Genomic DNA, 22,131 nt, shown 5'->3' with positions numbered 1-22,131 from the left:
TGCATGGTAATCTAGTCTTTTTTCCCTTGAATCATTGCATCTATGGAGGTAGAGCCGCTAGAAAGCTTTCATCAGATTTGATTCCTGTCCATTTGCTAATCTTTCCATTCATAGGAGTAGAAGTAAAACAGCAAGTAGTTTAGTAGCTGGATTTCATTCTTAGAACAACTTTGAAAATTAGAAGGATCATCAAAGGTATAAGTCATTTGAGCATGTACCCTCCATCATCGTTATCAATATCATTTGGCACTAGTATACATTGCAAAGCTAGATTTCATCATCATCACAACAAAAGTTCAACATCCTTGAAAGAACAACGTAAGCCCACCTATGTGATTAACCAGCAAATCACATTAATATAACTAATTTAGTATCCACAAGTGTAAGGAACCTTGGAGTTTTTCTCATGTTCTTCATAAGTATTTACTTTTCAAGAGAGGGTTGAGTGTTTGATATTTCGTATCAAGTATTCAATTCCTATATGTTATGTAGTAGTACAAAATTGACATCAACATTATTTGGCACTAGAAGGAGCGCTGATAGTGTTTCTTTTTTGAGGACTTCTTGGTATTTAACTATGATGAAGGATGGTGCTTCCTAGATCAAATCAACCTAGAGCAACTTGGGGAACACTTCAAGATCATATTGTAGCCACTTTGTGCTCAACTGCTTGGGAGGAAAGTAAGAATACTAGAGAATATCTGGACACCGTTGATGCATTGAATCAAGAGGAAAGAAAAACACGAGCTATTAAAAGCAGAATTCAGAAAAGGTTGGAACGTCAAAGAGAACTAGAAAGGAAGCTTGAAAGAGAAAGGAAAGCACAAAGATAAGCTTAGCCCGCTCTTGAGGAAAATTTATATTAGGAAAATCAATCAGGTCTGAACTGTAGTCAAGTTAAATAGAAGAATTGGGTCTTTCTCCCCCAAAAGGTTTGAGAAATTACAATCAGATAAGAGGCAAAGGGTACTAAGATCTAAATCACACCAAGAAGAGGATTTAGTTGAGTTGCAATTTCACAGGAAAGCAAGGAATCATTGGGTAGCTAATACTTCAAGTTTGGCTAGCTCCTCAATTCAGCTATTTCAAGTTCAAGTCAATCAAGCAACGATGGCTCAATGACCATGGATTCAAAACAATGCCTCACCCATTTTGTTTCAACAATATCATGACTTACCGAAGAATCCGGTGGGATTCTGCTCCAAGTTCTTTGTAAATGACCTCAACCATACAACAGAGGAGCATATCAAAGTATTTGAAGATGCATTGTACAACAGAAGGATTCTACATGAGGATGTAGCATGTAGGCCTTTCCCTTACTCATTGGGGGAAGAACCCTATTACTAGTTCGTCAATCTATCGATGTCATCTATAACAGGACGAGTTCAGCTCAGAGAAGCGTTTATTGGAAAATTTGGCATGCCCACCACACCATTGGAGTTACATAGGATGTTTGTGGACATTAGGAGACACGATAAAGAATCAATAAGTTCCTTCAACAAACGTTTCCACAAGGCTTACACGAGATTGCAAGCCCCTTACGCAATGCAAGAGGCGGGTGCTTTGGAAGCATATTACAATGCCTTAGATAGTCAAACAGCTATGTTTACAAGGATAGCGAATCCCACTCCCACAACGTTGAATGGAGCTTACACTAAAGCAATTGAAATAGGGAAGCAACTGGGCCAACAAGGAATGGAACCCCCAAGTGCTAGGTATCCGAACAATCCAGTTCCACAACTTACATACAGGACACCTATAAATCAACTGGTGGTACATCCAGGACCTCTATTGTCTCAGGCACCACCACCAATGCCAGTTTATCTGCAAAGTGCAAGTTCATCCACGAGAATGCAAGAAGAAAAGGATGAAATAAAAGAATTGATTGAACAAGTCAAGAAGTTGTTTACAAAAGTTACTTATTTGAGAAATCAAAACAATCAACTCCAAGCCTTCCAAAGGAACAATCAAGGAAATAATTATCAAAATCGAGGTGGAAGTTATCAAGGAGGGTATCAGAGAAATCATCAAGAGGGTTGGTACCAAAGGAACTTTCAAAACAAAGACTATCAAAGAAACAACCAAGGTGGTGGTTATCAAAGGAACAATCAAAATTACAATCATCAAGGTAATGGCCAGTCACAAGATCAAGGATATAACAATCAATATAACCAAAAGAGGACATGGAACACAGGCCCAAACAATGGAAATGTGGTGTCGCCACTTGATAATCAAGCCTCAGCGGATAGTAGGCCTGTGGACAGAATATTTCTAGCTGAGCCTACCTTGTCTAAATATTGCAGATTCCTTGAGATTGATCAACATTCGGAGTTAGGATGTGCAAAGTTCAAGAGGGCATCTAACCTATTTCAGAACATAGTAGATGAGTCAATCAATCAAGAAGATATTAAGGTCACGGGGTATGAAATTGTCCCATCCTCAAGATATGATCAATGCTTGATTTTTGAGGAGATTTCATTTCCACCAAAATTTGAAGCATATGAAGAACACCACGGGAGATTTCCTCCCGAGTCATCCAAAGGGCTAGTTAGTGAGGTAATAGATCAAAATGGGTATAGCAATGGGTCAGATTTTTCTTTCCCACCTTTGGGTGACACTGTTCTAGTTCAAGGAATAGGGGGGAACCAAACATTTTAACAATCGGCTAGCAATGAAAGGTTTTATCAAAGAAACAATAAGAGAAATGATGGACCTTTCACGTCCTCCATACCTCTGAACAATTTCAATACGCCTCCACATCCCAATGCAAGTAATGTACCAAATCCTTCAAAGGATGCACCCGAGTACAAACAAGGCAACCATAACAATGGAACTGGACAACAAAGTTCTCAACAAAGTGTGCAACAGAACAATCAGGATGTTCAAAGATCACAAAGTGTCCAATAAACACAAGAAACAAATAGAGGAAGAACAGAGAGCAATGTCGTGAATAATGATGAGTTGAAAAAATTAGGACAAAGTGTAACAGATGAGATGAAAAAGATCAAAATCAATCTCCCTTTGTTTGAATTGTTGAAGGTAACAGAAATTAGAGATACATTCCTTAACAGTTTGAAGCATAACAAATCACAAGGGTCTCACACTCAAAGTGCAATAACACATACTCAATCGAGACTTCCTCCTAACTCAGTACATGTGATCCAAGACATTCCAGGTGGGAACACAATGAATTCATCTCACGGGATTTCATACGGTGAGATAGAGAACTCTACACAAGAGATTGCATATGGCGACATTAGTAATTTCAATAGACAGCCAAGGCCTCAACTAGTTTATGTGGTTCAAGGATCAACGCCGATGGAACAACAGACTCAAAGGAGCCAAAACTCGGTAAATAATAAGGAAACAGTGAAGGTAGAAGAGGTAGTTCAACCGAAAGATTTTCAAGTGAAGCCGAAGCAAGTACATAAGACACCAGTGGTATTATATCAAGGGAAAGATGAGCCAGCCCCATTCCTGCTCTCAGTAAGGATATTTGGGAAGCTTCTTCATAATTGTTTGATAGATTTAGGGGCATCGAGTAATGTCATATATGTATGTGCACATAAGTATAAGAGTATGGTGCCACCATATTATTAAATTATACAAGCTCAATTCTATTAATATATGTATACATAAATATGCGTATACCTTGAGAGGATATGAAGATAAAATAATCTCTCAAGTATACACATAGTTAGATATGCATATCCTAATAGGTATAACCTTGGATAAAATAATAATATGATGTCACCATCCGAAAATAACATTTATATGTGCAAATATATATATAATTCTTTTGATTAGGAGACCTTTGAATTCTTTCCTCATAATTATAAGTCTCTATAAGAGACGAGGAGTACACTTGGCATCTTCTTTTAAAATCGGTGTACCAAGAAGTTGGTTATCTTTTTATAGCTGCTACCAAGAGTCGTGGCTTCCTTTAAGCCTTCTATATTATTTCAATATGTTTTTATATTCAAACATAAGTTGGAGACCAAGCACCCGATTCTGTAGTTCGTACTTTTATTCCCTCTTCCTTTTTCTTTTCCTTTTTCCTGTGACTAATATTGAAGAAAATCCAAGCTTTTGTTCTTGTTATTTGAATGGTCTTTGAATCTGAATTCCGCATTTGAAAAGCAGACTACGAGAGCTGGCCATTCGGAGTTAAGAAAAGATCCATTTCTTTCATTGATCAGGTTATGTGATCAGTTTTCCTAATCTTATTTTGGTATATGTACTACATTCAAAAGTATAGATGCAAGAATGGTTTCAAGGATTTCCAAATAATGATGCTTGGTTTTGATGTAATTTAAGTCTATCGAATAGTACATTCAATCAAGCACACCAAGTTATTTCACCATGTTAAGTCTGAACACATGTCATGCTATGGTTTCCTCTTTGTTTCAATTGGTCTTTCAGATTTGAGTTATATCCTCTGAAGTTTCTTAAGTGAAGTTCTTGAGTCTTAAGGACTGTACTGTATTTTCCATCAGTTGAGTTTCAGCAAATGAATTGATATCCTCTATGATTAGACACCCAGGACTCATCCAGCTGGTTGGCCAAGAAAGAGGGTGAAGAGGTGGAAGAAAGTTATGCAAGAAAAAGAAAATAGAATCAGATTTGATATAATAATTTTATTGCTTTTAAAGAACCATTTAATAGCTCATGCATGTCCATTCAATTTACCCTGTTGTCAAGTCGAGCGGTGGTGATCGGGTATTAGAACCCATCCAAAAACCTTGGCCAAGGTCATTAAAGGCATGCTTGCCTTCTATAGATCACATGATATTGGTGGCACCAATTAATCAGACATGTCCGTCTTTAGCTAAGAGGACATTCTAAACATTGGTATTGCTCAAATGGCTAGACTAATAGTGCCCCAAGCCTAGCCCCGAGGTAGGGAGGGCTTTCTTATCAAAAGATTGTGTGGGGATTGATATGGTCCGCAGTTGGGAGGTTAAGCCCAAGCTAATGCTTCTCCTCTTATCTGAAAGTCGAGGCTTGCACAACCTTTACGAGACTCTCCAGTTAAATTTTGTATGTTCTCTTACCATTCTTTTCAATGCATTTATTCTCTCTTGTAAATATCGAATATTATAGAATTAATGTAATAATTAAAGTTCTTTCAGTAGATATGATAGAAATCAGTTATTTCAGTTGGTTGTTGTTTCAGTTGAATGTCAATTCAGTTAGTTTCACATGAAATGGAATTAAAGATGTTCACCTCGGTAAATTGGTTGAAGTATTGCTTTCATATCTGTTCTTATTTCAGAATATAGCTTTATCATTTTAGTTCAGAAAATTCGTTTGTTACAGAAGGGAACAGTAGTGAAAGTAAGGATGAACCAAACAAAAACGTTTAGGCACTCCAAAAGGACATAGAGAGAATGTTAAAGGAGTCCAAAACAATAAAAGGGAGCGTAGGCCAAAATGACTAAGGCGAGATATGGTGCACAGAATGCAAAGAGAAGGGGCACACGAAGGGATCATGCCCAAAAAATTTAGTCTGCGACATCTACCAGGCGATGGTCCATTCCACTAAGTAATGCCCATACAACATGAAGAACTGTAGTCAACAAGTGCTCTTTACCCAAGAGCAACCATCTACCTCCAGGACGACCAACCTGACCCAACCAACCAACAATGCATCATCTAGTATATATTATAACAATTGTCGGTGATGCAGAGAAGGGAATGAGAACAGAAGCCGAATACAGTATGATTCCAAGGGTTGGCCTATGATTCAATATTGGGCATGTAGCCAATGGGGTCACTTTGCCAGAGATTGTACAAAGAATGGCACACCTCAGAAATTGTGTCGATGGTGTGGTCCCAGAGACCATGAAGGTGCCAATTGTCCAAAGATGGGCGTAAATTTACTCAATATTAGATAAGATAAGGTACTTGTGATCACCTAGAATCAAGCAAAGCAAGTCGTGTATCTGAACCCCCGTACGGAGAAGCCAAGGGTATACGAAGCAAACGAAGAAATTGAGAAGGCTATAAAGGGAAAGAAAGATACACATATGGCCGCAAGTACCTCCAGACGGACAAAGGCTGAAAACAACATATTGAGGTAGATATTACAAAGCTAGGTACCAATCAAAATCAAAGATCTTCTCGAGACTGTACCTCAACTAAGAACGACGCTATTGAATACCAACACCACTCCTCAAACAAGTTCTGCACAATAGACCTACATTGCCAGAGTCCACTTTGGACACCATGCTATTGGCAATAAACAATGACCGACATCTGACTGTAGTTGAAATGGGGGTTCTGGGAACTACTATGACGAACACTACAGTTGACGGAGGGTCAGGAGTAAATGTCTTGCCGAAGGTGACATGGAAAATGCTTGGGAAGCCGACCCTATGGCCCCCCACCTTCAACCTACTTGGTGCAGATCAACAAGGAATAAAACCCCTTGGGACGCTCATGGAGCAGCAAGTAATCATTGGGACACAACCGTTCATATTGGACTTCATTGTGATCCCGCCAAAGAAGGGGTATGAGGCCATTCTCGACAGAGAATGGCTGGTGTTAGCGAAGGCAAACCACAATTGGAAGAAGAATACATTATCGATGGAAAGTGGGGGATGAAAGTTTGATACTAATTTCCCTACACAAATGGTGAGCGAGGAGATTACCTCGGCTTCAAAGTCCAAGTCAAACGGAGAGCATGGTCGGATAGATTAAGGAAGAAATCAAATGGAGCCCAACAAGGAGGCCGTATTGGAACTAGAAGAATGCTCAAAGGATGATATAAGTTCAATGAACGGCCTCTTCCATTGGCAAAGGGAAGATTATGAACTTTTTCATAGCTATATGCTAAGGATGGAGTAATTTGACCAAGGCGCTAAGAAGGATGTATTTCCATAGGAGTTCGGAGAATATAAAGAAGGTGAAGTCGAGGTGAATGAAAGTCTCACCCACAATTTTGATGTTGGAAGGCCAATTAAGTACAAGGAACCATCTGTACGGGTTACTAATCTCACTAACGTAGAGAACCTGCGAACATTTTAGCTGGTGACAATTGGGATCCTATACTGAAAGCGGCAGCATTTAAAATCTTCACAAAATATAAAGATGTGTTCGCTTGGACTTATAAGGATCTAAAGGGCATACCCCCAAAGATATGCGTACACTGCATCCCTCTAGAACCTGGAGCCTCACCTATGCAGAAAAGATCGTCCAGAATGAACAAGAGTTATGCTGCCAAGGTTGATGAAGAGATCCAACGTATGCTCGAGCCAGGGATAATATTCAAGATCTAGACAAGTGAATGGGTCTCGCCCATTGTCATATCAATGAAAAACGACGCAAACCAAATCTAAATCTATGTTGATTTTCGATGCTTGAACGCAATTACTATAAAAGATCTATTTCTAATCCCGTTCGCATACACAATACTGGAAGAGGTGGTAGAGCACGAAATGTATTCATTTATGGATGGGTTTTCTAGTTATAAACATATTTCGATTGTAGAGGACAAATTGAAAACATTCGTAGTAGCAGATGGAGTCAACGCATATAATTGGATGTCCTTCAAATTGTGCAATGCACCAGCAACCTTCCAGAGAATAATTCTCCGTATCTTTGATAAAATGCTTGTGGAGTCCTTTTGAGCATTCTAGGACGATTGGTCTATTTTTAATGGGCAAGACGCACACTTAGCGTCACTGGGGGAGTGTATGGAAAGGTGTCGATGGGCCAAGCTAGCACTTAACCCAAAGAAGTGCAGATTTATGGTCCCTCAGGGCAAGTTGTTGGGGCACATTGTGTGTAAGACGGGACTAAAGATCGATCTAGATAAGGTATGGGCGATAGTTGAAGTGGAGGCTCCAACTGATATGAGCGGAATCAAATCATTCCTCAGGCATATTGGTTATTATAGATGATTCATAAAGAATTTTGCCCAAGTGTCGTTTCCTCTCGATAGATTAACAAGAAAAGGGAAACCCTATGTCTGGGGTACAGAGCAAGACACTTCTTTTAAAGAGTTGAAGACCTGAATGCTAGGGGCACCAATCCTGGCATAACTGAATCGGGATAAAGAATTTCACGTGCATGTAGATGTGTCTAACTTTGCAATAGGTGCAACTCTCGCACAAATAGGTGATCCTGGCCTAAATCATCCTATCTATTTTGCAATCCGGTTGTTGTCCAAGGCTAAGAAGAATTATACTACAACAAAGCAAGAAGCCCTACCGATGGTATAAGTGGTACAAAAGTTTAGACACTCTGTTGGCCACGTTAACATTCTACGTGGACCACTAGGCATTGATGTACAAGGTGAACAAACCCATTATACAAGGCAGTGTAAGCAAATGGTTGCCACTGCTACAGGAGTTCACTTTCACCATTGTCGTAAGATAGGGGAAGAGCCATGTTACCACAGACCAACTTTCTCGAATCAAGTCAGGAGAGCCACCAAAAAGTATCAATGATGACTTTCCTAATGCACATCTATTTCAGATTTCGATCCTTCCTGAGTGGTACAAAAGTTTTGGGGATTATCTGTCAACTTTGTAGTTTGTAAGGGAGATGCCGCCAGGAGAGCGACAAAAGCTTGTGTTGTGAAGCAAAACATTCCAACTCATCATTTGACTCCTATAGAAAATGGGCCTAGACTAGGTACTACGAAGCTGTGTAATGGAAGAGGAAGTGCACAATGTCTATTGCGAAGCACATGAAGGATAGATAGGGGGGCATATGGGACCAGACACAACGGCACGAGAAGTCCTCCTAGCAGTACTATGGTGGCCTACACTATACAGTGATGCCAGAGAATGGGTAACTAACTAGGACACTTACTAATGAGCAGGAAAACCCCTAAAATGAGATTTTATGCCACATAACCCCTCACAAGCCCAAGAACTATTTGAACAATGGGGCTTGGACTTTGTTGGACCACTCAACGTAAGCAAGACTCAGAGATGTCGGTATGTGGTGGTAGTAATGGAGTATCTCACTAAATGAGTGGAAGCACAGCATCACAAGACAACTTGCCCATAAGTACGGCAAAATTTATTTACGAGTAGATCATCACACAGTATAGCATCTCTATCCAGTTGACTAGTGATAGGGAAGGTCACTTTGTCAATCATGTTATCTAACTGCAACAAACTGAATTTAAAATCTTCCACTCCCTCTTGACTCTGTACAACATCAGAGCTAATGGTCAAGCGAAGGCAACAAATAAGATCCTTGTATCCATAATTTACAAGTCATGTGAGGTAGAGCAGGTCGACTAGGAGAAGTTGTCATCAACATTATGAGCCTATCGCACAACATACAAGGTGATAACCGGATAGACATCATTCTGATTGAAGTTCGGGCAAGAAGCTATGGTACTGGCTAAGTTTATGGTCCCAAACCTCTGAATAGCAATTGAGAATAGACTTAGTGATATGGAAAGCCTTCGCGAAAGGTTATATAGATTGAACAAGTTGGATAAGCGAAGACTAATGGTGCAATAGGCAATAGAGGTAACACAAACTCCTCGTACAGCATGGCACGATAAACATTTGAAGAGCACAAGGTTTCAACCAACCAATTAGTGCTCAAGTACAACGGCAGAAATGAGATTAAGTTGGGTAAGTTCAAAGTGAAATGGTTGGGACCATACACAATAAGGGAAGTTGGTGATAATGGGTCAATCAAGTTGCAAACTCTCGATGGATGAGAGATTGCGGACCTAGTTAATGGTTTGAATTTGAAGATTTACCATCACCAACTCGAGGACCCTAGAAGGTCGAATACCTTAGGCTTAGGACAAAATTATTAAAAATATATATATATTTGAAAATTTCAAAAATAATAATAATAAAATTGCAAGTAAATTAAGACCACCCGGTTACATGTAACTTCACGTATTAGAGGAAGTGCACAGTATGGCAATATCAGAGTACCATACGACAATATCAGAGCATCATACGGCAATAGAGGAAAATGTACAGCAATCTTGGAGATACTCTGATATTGTCGTACAACAGTATAATCCATTAAACGTAGTCCACCAACCCAAAAAGGAAAAAAAACTTCAACACTATATAGCGTACGACAATAGTTTGAGGCACAAGGATGGTCATCGTTGGCATTCACAAAGGAACAAGTTGTCCCACTAAAGGCACCATACGTTTTGTTCAACGAAGTACGGGAGGTGGGATGAAAAGTGCGTCATACAGCGGATTCGGGGATAAATCGGCGCCACCATACATCTTTCTCAAACGCATTAGGAGAGACAATCTTGTCATACAACCTTCATCCCATGTAGGCAAGACAAGGAGACATCGTGCGGATGAGGCAAGGGCACCATGGATAACAAATCCATTCTATACAGCTAGGGAATTGCGGAAATATACTATTATGCAATCATTAAGAAGTTGAAAGATGCATAAAAGCCGTGCAAGCAACAAGAGAGCAGCATCGGTGTGGTTACATAGACTAGCAGCAATCAACACCTCCTACTGTCTAAAAACCGTACATCGAGGGGTACATAAAGAGGGAATAGGTGTTACAAGTGAAATAAAGGCATAGTCGCACGCTTGAGAAAGGATGCATTGGAAAGGACGCACTTGGGAAGTGGAAGTCGTATAACAGTTATTAAAGGTGAAGACCAAGAGCATACAACCCTAACAATTTTTCCAAAGGACAAAACAAGATAAAGTTATTATGCAGTCTCCTAGGAAGAGGCATTGAAAACACAATTATAGGCAAACGATTCTTGTAGCCAAAGTATGAACGCAAATATGCATGCCCAAACCTTGTCCTCAGGTGTGTGAATTACAGGAGGCACCAATTCCAATAAGAAGAAGGTGAGACCAAGAATAAAGATGGCATCCACAAATGCTTCAAAAGATCCTATAACAACTCAAACAATCACTTTTGAAGGTCTGAACAGCCTTGACTACAGGAAATGGTGGTTTGATGGTCCCAACACTCGAGATAATAGGTTGATCAAAGATCACTTCCGAAGAGCTCAGATTCATTGGGTGATACAAATGTCAATCTTTTGCATCAAGAAATTGGAAGACTCCTTAAGGAAGATGATAGAATCATTTGACACAATTTCTAGGAGCGCAGTCATGTATTTACACCATAAGGTAGTTATTTCCTTCACCGCAGTAGAGTTTCGTAGGGTATTCGAGCTACCAAAGAAGGGACATAAGAATGAGTTAAAGCCTCCAAAGTTGTCATTAGAGACAAAGGATTTTTACATTAACATGATTTGTCGAGAGGAATTTATAGATTCAGAGAAGGCATCTCTCCATATAGCTTGTCACATCACAAAGGAATTAAGAAAACATTTATTTGTGAGGAGCATTGGAGGTGTTTGAAGGATGTGGTGAAAAGTCGGGTGATAGGCTCCAACCATGCATTCGACATCTCTTTTCCACATGTATCTTTAATGAATAATTTGATGGGAGGTGGGATATATGATTGGGCTACATTGCTAGCTTAGTGCATGTACGAGTTTATAACACTGCAGCACAAAATGTTCAACATGTTGCATTATGCTATTGGATTTCTTTTTGATGCTATAGTGAGACAAGTATCAAACGATAAGTTGTCCAAGGAGATTCGAGGTGGGCCATTGGCACTTGGTGAGCCCCCCAATATGAGATGGAGGCATTTGGTACCCCAGGCGGCCACCAAAAATTTTATCTTTTAAAATAATATTATAGTTGTTATAATGGTTAGTTAAAACTCTGAAATGCCATGATCTTGTGAAACGGAAGTTACGGTTAACCATTTTGATTCATGTGAAAATGACTTGTTAGTTGTTCATTTCTATTTAAACTAAAAATGAATGCTTATATTTTAAGATAAATGTTAGTGGTAATGGTGGTTAACCATTGTGACACATGAGTTATTGTTGTTTTTAGCTATCCTGATTTAAAAGGAAGGAATATGTTATCAAGGAAATATTATTTTGGATGCATGAGCAGATGAAGTGGGGAAGCATTGCTAAACGAGATTTAAGGAATGGGGCACCCAAAAACAAAAAGGTCCATCAACAAATTATCAAATATGAGCTCTAACCAACTTGATGAAAGATTTAACGACTAGGCAACACAGAATGTACCTTGGACAATCATGAGCTACACAATCAGTTCTTAAAACAAGTAAACATTTAAATAATTATTGGGAAGGGAGATGTTACATTCTTTTAATTTTGTTGTGGCATTAAATTGTTGTTAGTATGTGAATCTGTTTATTGACACCATGGTATTTTAACACCTATAATTGCAACTACATGTATGGCCATATATATGCACATGGCCATACATACGTACATATGTGTGTCTAAATAACATATTGAAAGGAAAAAGGAGAGAGCCACAAGATTTAAATTACACACACATATGTATATATACATAGGCATAGGTGTACATACAATCATAGGTGACATCAAATAACATGATGTCAATATATAAATATATTTTGTATATATATCAACCTTGCGTAATTATACTCATATGTCCCTGATCGGTTCCATGACATTGAGATATTGCCACCTACATATCGGCTATAATCTTGTAAAAATTCATTTAAAAATTTATGAGGAGTTACTAATGATCGATGGACGATCATGCTACACGATTCCCTTTCTTGTAACGGAGGGAGCGAGCAGTGTTATATGTGAGCATTCTACTACCAAAGGGTGCTTCCTCTTTCGCGCACCTATCTCTTTTCAAAATCATAAAAGCACTGAAAACTGATCAAAGAAATATATGCAGTATTGATATATCACCATTTTTTTTGCATTATGGCATCCCGTACTGCAAAATAATCAATGATTGCTCATAGTTCAGAAAGCAAGTTTGTGACTGAAGCTTTTGGTGACATGCTGCAATCACCAATGTGAATATCAATTCTCAAGTCATGCTACCATCCGCCATGTTTCACTTTTACATGCATTTAGCCTTTTTTTTCAGACATATCATTGTAAATGAATGATGATATTGATGTCTTGCATTCACAATTCATGGATTAGAAACACTGGCATTATCTGAAAGCCTTGAATAATAAATTAGAGAGCATGGGAGCTACTCTATTTTTTCTTTTCATATTTTATTATGTATATTGGGTGATGGATGTCATACAGAATGTACAAACTCGATAATTGTCACTCTTCACTTATATTACTTTTGCTTGGTAATCACAGCCAAATGTGTATTGTGAACAACAAATAAATATGCAGAGCTTATTCTGATATTAATTATGAGATCTGGATTATACAGTGGTATAGTCTATATACCATAGAGATGAGAACCAGACTCGAGAAGAGAATTCTGATTTCTATACTGAAATGCATTGTATTTTTTAAAACCTCTCAGGGTACACCTTAGACCAGGAAAGGTCAAGTACGAATGGGTGAGGAGAAGAAGTACCCCTACAAAAATAATTTTAAATGTCAGTATGGGAACAAATAAAAAATTTAAAACTGTATATGTCGGGTCAGCTCATGATTGTCCAAATGTATAAATATTCTAGTTGGTAAGTCGAGCAGTGGGTGATCGGACTTATACACTACCCATCTAAATCCTTGGCCAAGGTAGGTAGAGGCATGCTCGCCGCATTTGATCACCAAAGGTCTAGGTGCTTGCTAGCAGAGGGGAAGGTTGATGGAGGATATCCACTACCTTGTTTGTTGCTTAGCCAACACTCTAACACCGAGATGCTCAGATGGCAAGACCATGGTGCCCCAAGCCTAAAACCAAGGTAGGGAAGGCTTTTCTCATTAAGATTGTGTGGGGATAAGTTAAGGTCCGCGGTTGGGAGGTTAAGTCTATGCCAATGCTTCTCTTCACCAAATGCCGAGGCTTGCACAACACAGTATCAAATATTGACACTTGTATGATTCTAGAACTTGTATATGTTTTCTTATCTTATTTTCATGTTATTCCTTGAAGTGTATTTAGTTATGATCATCATAGTATCAAATGATTATGTTAGAAGTAGTTATCGAAGTTATATTAGTTTTTTTTTCATGTAACTAGTAAAAGGATTGTTTCTTAATTGTTGTTTACATTTCTTGTACATTGGAAATAGTCATTAGTTTTTCTTCTACAAGAAGTAACAGATATAGCTATTTTATGTCATTCAATTATGAAGGATATGTTTATCTCTAGAATTAATCTCTTTTTCTTGTATATGAAAAATGGTATGTTACATGGATACACATGGGGACACGGATAGTGGACAACAAGATACCATAGAGAGTGAGAGTGCCTCGAAGGAGGACAGCACCAACCTAAGGAGGAGGAGATAGAGACAAAGTCGGCACCTCAGTCGTTATTCACCCCCTCTATGTTGTGTAATTCAGCGCACTTGGTGCCTACTACAAGCACGATCCCCATCCCTGCGTTTGGCCAAAATCAGGCACCGGTGATTATGACGCCACCAGTTGTAACAACGGAGAGTGTTTTCATCGTAGCTGAGACTGAGAAGATGGTGATAGCTAAGACAGTTCCTGCAGAGGCAACCGAGAATGAGACTAGAGAGGAAGCCTTGGTGGCAGTTCAAGAGCAAGAGAGTGAGATGCCTATAGTTCAGATTGATGCAGTTTTAGTTGACATAGTTCCGATAGGAACATCTATAGACATGGCTCAAGAGATAGAGATCCAAGAGATCAAAGGCAGCACATCGCAAAAGCCACAGATCTGGCTTGAGGAAATTGACTCTGATATCATGGTCACTATTGATGATGCACTCCTAGATGCCTCAATTGAACAACATTTTGTCAATCTGAATCAAGAAATGAGCCAAGCCAGTGAATACTTGAGCGGGGGTTCCAGCTCATACCTATGACATTTGGACCCTCTATTTAGTCTCCCATGAGGGAGGATTCCCATCTTTAGGTGATGGCAGTGGATGATACTGCACCGGGCAAGGTAGCCATACCGATGTTGGGTGATGTGGAAGAAGCGAAGGAGAAGGAAGCTACGACAGACAATGTAGCCGAAGGACATCCATTTAGAGAGACTACAGAAGCCATGAGGCAAACTGTGGTGGAAGAGCCAGAACAGGTAGTTACCCACGGTAGAGGAAGTCATATGATTCTAGAAAAATGTGGAAGTTTTCTCATATATTATTTCTCTTAATGATGTGGTCGAGCGAGGCCAACAGATTGCATCCAGGGCACAGTCGAAGACGAGGGAAATGAAGAAGGTTTTGTCATATGTGAGGATGGGATGCCCCTTAGTCTTCCAGACTTGTTTTGAGGCATGAGGATGGCCCACAATTGAGATGTCAGAGATGATGGCGCAATGGACTATTGAGGAGGATTCAATAGGAGTGAGTAGCTACATTGAGAGGATCATGCGCAAGATAGTCCATGTGTATAAGGACGCTTACTATGCTTGGCAGCATGTGGAGGCAGATAGAGTAGCTGCACAAAGACCTCGGGAGGAGATTGCTATCCAGAACACAGACTGAACAAAGGAACACGAAGATTGGGCAAAGGAACGGGAGGTGCTGAAGGTTCAGTTGGATGTAGTCACACGGGATAAGATTGCGGCAGAGACACAATTAGTTGAGCTCACACAAAAGAAGTGTGTCACAGAGGCACGGTTAGCAGAAGCCTAAGTATCATGTGAGCAAGAGGCTGAAGTAAAAGATGTTATGTTGAAAGGGGCAATGGAGAACTCAAAGCTACGAGCAGATTTGCACATCCGCATACAGTAGGTGTACCAGCTTCAAACGAGGCTAAACCCTTCAACATAGTTTCAAGGACACCACCTCTATTGTATCTTAATTGTTTTCTTTGATGTATAAATGTAAAACATCATCCCTATTTTGTGTTTTTTGTTCTGAACATTTTGTATCTTGCTGTCCAGAGACAACTTTCTTTTTGGGTGGGGATGATGTTATCAAGAAATTGGGTAGTTAGATAGTTTGGCGTAACCGAGGGAAGTTATAGGAGCGCAATGGTTCACCTCGCACCTCCTTGGGTACTATATGAATGAATCCTCTTCATTGGAAAGATAGGTTGTGCATTGGAAATGTAACCTTGCATTCAATGGTTAATGAATACATAAGTTGCTTTTGAATTATCTACAATTTTTGTGTTCAGTATCTTGTTCTATACTTATGCATTAGTTCTTGTTAACCCGAAGGATAAACAAAGTCACTAAAACTCTCATCCATAGTTCAAAATCTCGTTCTCTGTCACATCAACGAGCCAAAAAAAAAGTTCTCGGCAAATATAGGAGATAAATCGGTAACTTCTCGAATAATATCAGAAATTTTAAAGATGAGATAAATTTAATTAAAAATGCTTTTTTTTTTTTTTTTGCAAAACTCAATAAGTAGATGCATCTGATGAGTTAGTAAATGAGTAAACAAACCAAACAAGCTGATTTAGATATATAAAAATGCAATAATTAACAAAATCGCATCCTCATGTGGAATGACGATGTAGTCAGACTCTAAACTCTGAAGCAAACTACAAGCCAACTTTTCATTTGAGCAAGTCCAAAGCCAACTTTGATCCCTACGACCAAATTGGTGTGGTAAATGAAAAGAATTCAAGCACAAAGTAGTAATTGATGACTCCTAGGCCAATTCAGCTGAGATGAATATGAGATGAGGAGAATGTGCTAAAGAATATTTGTAAAATTTATCAGGATATTTGAGCTTTTCCCTACACCTAACCAGCTATAAGATGATGGAGATTGTATCCATCTATACTATGAAGAAGAGAATGATGAAGATCTTCCTCCAAAAAAATGGTCTAGTTCTAAAATTTATAGATTTGACAAAATTAATGAAGCTAGTTACTAAGTATAACAATTGGTGGGTAGATCAGAAAATTCAAAAACTGATGGAAAAGAATATTGCCTTATTATTTGATGGGTAACATGGAAGCACATTATTCCAATGACAATGAAACAACCCACAATGTTGAGAAACCTGAAGGTTGAAAGTATAAAAGAAAAGATACAGCAAAAACCTCAGCAAGATCAAGAAGAAAGAAGGTTCCAAACAAGAAAAAGAAATTAAATTAGGCTCATTCTTCAGCTTGCACTTCATCCATGATGGAGATTGATTTTATGAATCAAAACAAAATATTAATTGCTGAAAACAAACCACAAGTGGAGATGGAAATTCCACCTCCAAATCATGAATAGAATGCAAAACTTATTTGAGAAGGGAATCTAGGAAGAGAAAATAGTAAGTGGTCGGGAGAAATTTGCAACTTCTTGGTGATATATTGCCAACTTCTTAACGAGAAGTTTCAAACTTCTCGGCTTTGTTTTCTAGCTCGAAAGCTATGTGCTTTCTAGTGAGAAGTTAGTTTATCGCCAATTTATCTATGTGATTTTGATCTATGCGAGTCTCACCTTCTACATGAATTCATACCTGGTTTACACTGTAGATTCTTTGGGGTCCTTTTCCGGTCTCTCGACTAAGGGTAACAAATCGTTAGTGTCAATTTGGGAATATTATGAGTAGTTAACCCAAAGGCCAAGTCAAGTTCACTACAAAAGGGTCCAAGATGCTCTCTTTGGGCAATGCATGTGCCTGTTAGACAAAGACCTTCCAAAGAACTATGCATCAGATGGAGCTTGGCAAAAAATGAATGAATATTGTTGGTTGTTTCTTAAGTTTCCTAATTTACTTAGCTAAGGACTGGCTATTTCTGAGGTGAGTCATACACACTTCCTCATTACCCCGTCAATAGGGATCATCATTATGGAACTTGCAAGATAACTCATGTTGTTCAAGTGTACCCATCTAATCTACATAGGCTTGGGGTGGGGATTTCTTCGCATAACCCACTTCAAATTGAAGGATACTCTTTGACTATAGTTCCTAAGGCTAAATGCATAGAGACAAAACTTCAAGAAATAACCCTAAGAAGTTCACGTCTATAAGCTACCTTGATTATCAAGGTATGACTAATAAAATGAAAAGAAGCTTTGCACACATTCGTCGGTTTAAGGGTATCTTGATGGACATGTGCACCAAGGTAGAGATTAGAAAGATGGACTACTACAGACTGACTCTAAGGCAAATTGCAGAGTTCAAGCGAGCTCAGATTCTTGATGGTGATAAGGATTATGACGATGATATTCTAGATCCTAACTACCGTAAGCATCAAGTTTAGAGCCTACCTACCTTATTGTCCTCCTGATCAATGAAAGAAAGTACATCTTGCTAGGATAGATTTCAGCCTATCTTAGCCAACACAAACATATGGCTAAAGAAAAGAGGCCTACGGTGTGTCAACATTAAGCCAAGAAAAAACATTGATCTTATTGATCCAATCATACTAAAAACTAAGCCAAGTTTAGAGCCTACCTATCTTATTGTCCTCCTGATCAATGAAAGAAACTACATCTTGCTAGGATAGATTTCAGCCTATCTTAGCCAACACAAACATATGGCTAAAGAAAAGAGGCCTAAGGTGTGTCAAGATTAAGCCAAGAAAAAACATTGATCTTATTGATCCAATCATACTAAAATCTAAAATCTAGGGAAAAGGGAAGGATGGTGCTTCTACATAAGAGAACAAAGGGATCTCAGAGCCCGCTATCAAAGGGGCCAAGGCCATGGTCAAAGCACCTAAGGTAGTTGCCATAACAGAACCTGAGAGGATCCAAGTCCTAGTCAATGAAGATGAAATGCAGTAGGAACCTATTTGAGAGGCACCTTGTCTTGTAGGCACATCTGTAATGCTTGGAATACCAGAGTTTGCACCCCAATGTCCAATGAGGTTCCTATGTCTCCACTTGATACAAATGTGGATTCCTTTTCCGCAGTGTATGTTCCCTCAATGGATCCTCCAGTAGACATATCTATGATGTCCATTTCCTCTGTTGCTCCAAAATTCACTTCAGAGGATCATTCAAATAGCTTGGAGAACGTATTTGATGCATATTCTTTTCCTAATCTATCAGATGTATCTATGACACTCACGGTACCTCTATCACACAATTTGAGCATTTCATGGCTAAGGCTTCACCGAGTAATCAAGCACTAATGGCTATTCAAACTGAGACTTCTTCCATAATCACAATAGTTGTTCAATCAGAGTCAGTATCCACTATGAAGCAAGAAGCAAGCAAGAAGCTCCTCCAGAGGATGTTGGTTTTAAGCAACTCAACAAGGTGAAGCCTCCTAAGAGCAAAAAGGCAAAATCGGTTTCCCAAATTGTAGTAGATCAAAATGAAGACAAGTATGTTGAAGTTATTGGGTCTTTGGTTAACAAACCACTAGAAGAACTTCAAGCTTATGATTACAAGTTCACGAAAATTGAACTTGGTAAGCAAACATAGCTCATTTATCAACAAGATGTGCATATTGCAATGGCAGTTCTCTCCATGAAGAATGATCAGTTGTGCGAGAAGAAAAATCAGCTCAATGAGGAAAATGCTTGTTTACTTGAGACAATTGAGAAGTTTACCAACTCTTTACAACGAGTTTATCCAATCGCTTCCTCTTCCAAAGAAATCCATCTGATATGCAGGACAGATTGGGCGCATGGCCAAGGCCATGGATAAATGGGGCAACCAATTGGAGTTATAAGATGTACAATAGATAACTAGGGAAGCTAATTGGAGTTATAAGGTGTGCAGGCGATCACGGATGCATTTAGAGTGCTAAAGTATGTTATGGAGACTGTCACCAAGTTGAATAAGATTCTCACATCGTTCAACCAACAGTTGAAGATTTTGGATGAAGACTTGATATCTTTGCTTCACCTAGTGGTTTCTCTTTCATGATATCTTGAGCATCCAATTTCAGCTTTTTGAAGACTTTGTGTTGCAAAAGGCAGGTTGTTATAGTTGATTGTGGTTGCAAATACTTAGAACCATAGTTACACCGCCTTGGGGTATAGGGGGACAAAAGGGCCTTAATTTGGGGACGGTGGAGGGACAATGAAGGGGGTTGATGCCACAGGATGGGAGGGGTTGTATATATTATACATGTGGTGCTTAAAATGCTAGTTATGAAAAGATATATTGCAATATAAGATACAAAGATGTAAAAAAATAAATACTTGAACATTGCATTGAATTGGAACATCGTACATTGAACATAATAGTCAAATCAACAAATAGTCAACATCAGGAGGTCCCCCTATCCTCGACAGAGGTGGCGAAATCTGGTGGCATTGCTGGGGATGGGGAAAGGGAGTCCCTAAGTCCCTAGTGTGTTCATGTCTCTGAGACGTGTGCCAAAAAGGGGGGGTGGGGAGGAGGTCTGTCCCCGTGTTACTATGCTTTAGTTATAAGTACTTTTATTTTAATTAGTGAATATTCAGTAAGAGACTTTGTGTAGGAGACTTTGGGTCTCTACAACTGTCCACCAAAAAGAAGTAGATTGGTGTCTTTGGTGTTGTTCTTACATCAACTCCCGAGCCATCGATAATATTGTGGCAATAGGTGCTTTTTGAGTTGTTCATAAGTTGTTTGCAAAATCATTCTTGATAAAACTGGAATAGATTAAAAGAGCTACCTTTTTTATTAATTTTAGTTAAGTTTCTATTGAAGCCACCTATAGTAAGAAGAGAGACTCCCCTATTGTTAAGAGAGAGAAATTTCGTGAGACTTCTAAAGTCACGGTTTCACAAGTTTTGGTCACAATGGCTTACAAAAGAATTAGCCAACAAAGATGAGACCCGGGTTAATAAGGCATGAGAGAGATTGGTCGAGATTCCATTGGATGAGGTAGTCTCTCATAGTGGTAGTGGCTCAGAGGTAGACTCCAATTCTCATGCAGTGTTGGGTAATGCAAATTGGAAGCAACAGTGTACTTTCTTTTTTTGTATTTTTATATTGTAATTCAAAGTGAGAATTACAGCCTTTGTGCATTTTGTTGTAACTTGTTAGTATATTTGTTGTTATGTGCTAAGAATCTATTATACATATGATAAATGCTTTATCAAAGTTATCAAATGAATATTTAAAATTTCCCTATATATTTTAAACATTGCCTATTTTTAAGATAGCCATCCCCAAAAATGGCTTGGAAAATCATCCTCCCCAAAATGCATCCATCCATCCCCACCATCCACATCCCAAAAACTTGGGGTGACTTAGTCAAAAATGAAATATATAAAGATTCACTGCCACTGACTTACACAAGGCAAAGTAAATATATGGAGAAGATATCTGAACATTTCTACACAAGAATTAATTAACTCACTCGCATAAGGATTCAGACACACCAACTCTATCGGCGATGTTTTCTTTTAAGCATGAATTGGGAAGCCCAAAAATAATAGCCAAAAGTTGTTTTGCACCAGAAATTGTCGGCGTAGCAACATTCAATATATCTGAAGTAAAATTAAGGTTGACAATATCAAATTTGATATGAATAATAATTTTTCCTCCAGTATTTTCCATTTTGCCTATCATAATTTTATATATTTGTTGGCAATAGTAGTCAATAAACAAATTGGTGTTCCTAAGTACAAAGAAAGGTGACAAAAAAAGTCATATTGTACATTCTAGAGATTCAGCAATGTCATTATCAAATACACACATGTTCGGATACATGCTCACATGCGAAATATAATTTGCTCTGATAGATATGATATATAATGCATTACTGTCTTGATGAAATTCCATAATGAATCATTTAAAAACTTAGTAGCCCTTAATGCAAAGATACATAACATTATATTATCAGAATGAACATTTCTGGAGATAAAGACTTTAAGTAACACCATTATCAACTTAATATACACATACAAACATACATATATAATCGGTGCAAGCTAAAAAAGATTGAAATGAATAAACATAAAATGCACTATGTACAGATAGGATGTCTATAAATTTCAGAAATGTGTATAAAAAGCACTAAAAACAATAAAGAAGGAACGTCGAGATACTTGGCTGCGAGGCATTGATCCTCTCAAGCTTGCTATTTGTTCAGCTTGAACTTCGTCATATTGGTATAGCATTCGATTCAGATGAAATTTCTATAAAGTACATCATACGAAACATCAAAGAAGGTAAAGGATCAAAGACATTAATTTGGCAAATGAAATCACATTGAAGAATTTATCTTCACTATTTCAAAGAAATTTTTCTTACCTACAATATTTCATTTTGAAAATCAAATAATTAATCAAGGAAGAAAACATAATCCCTTTCAAAACCA

General features: G+C 38.5%; 1 protein-coding gene across 2 annotated transcripts in view; it reads right to left on the bottom strand.

Annotated features, from left to right (window-relative positions):
• The window catches only part of TERT (telomerase reverse transcriptase), a 235,059-nt gene that overhangs the window by 101,956 nt on the left and 110,972 nt on the right, over positions 1-22,131 (bottom strand). For both annotated transcript variants that reach the window (XM_089792665.1, XM_089792666.1), the window contains one exon: positions 21,169-21,298. In XM_089792665.1, coding sequence (XP_089648791.1) covers positions 21,169-21,298 — 130 coding nt within the window. The remainder of the gene's footprint in view (positions 1-21,168; positions 21,299-22,131) is intronic.

Source organism: Cupressus sempervirens, chromosome 7, assembly GCF_028749045.1.
Source record: "Cupressus sempervirens isolate cs-2001-9-10 chromosome 7, ASM2874904v1, whole genome shotgun sequence".
Classification (NCBI taxonomy): Eukaryota; Viridiplantae; Streptophyta; class Pinopsida; order Cupressales; family Cupressaceae; genus Cupressus; species Cupressus sempervirens.
The sequence above is the reverse complement of the archived record's forward strand: the minus strand, read 5'-3'. Positions and strand labels throughout refer to the sequence as shown.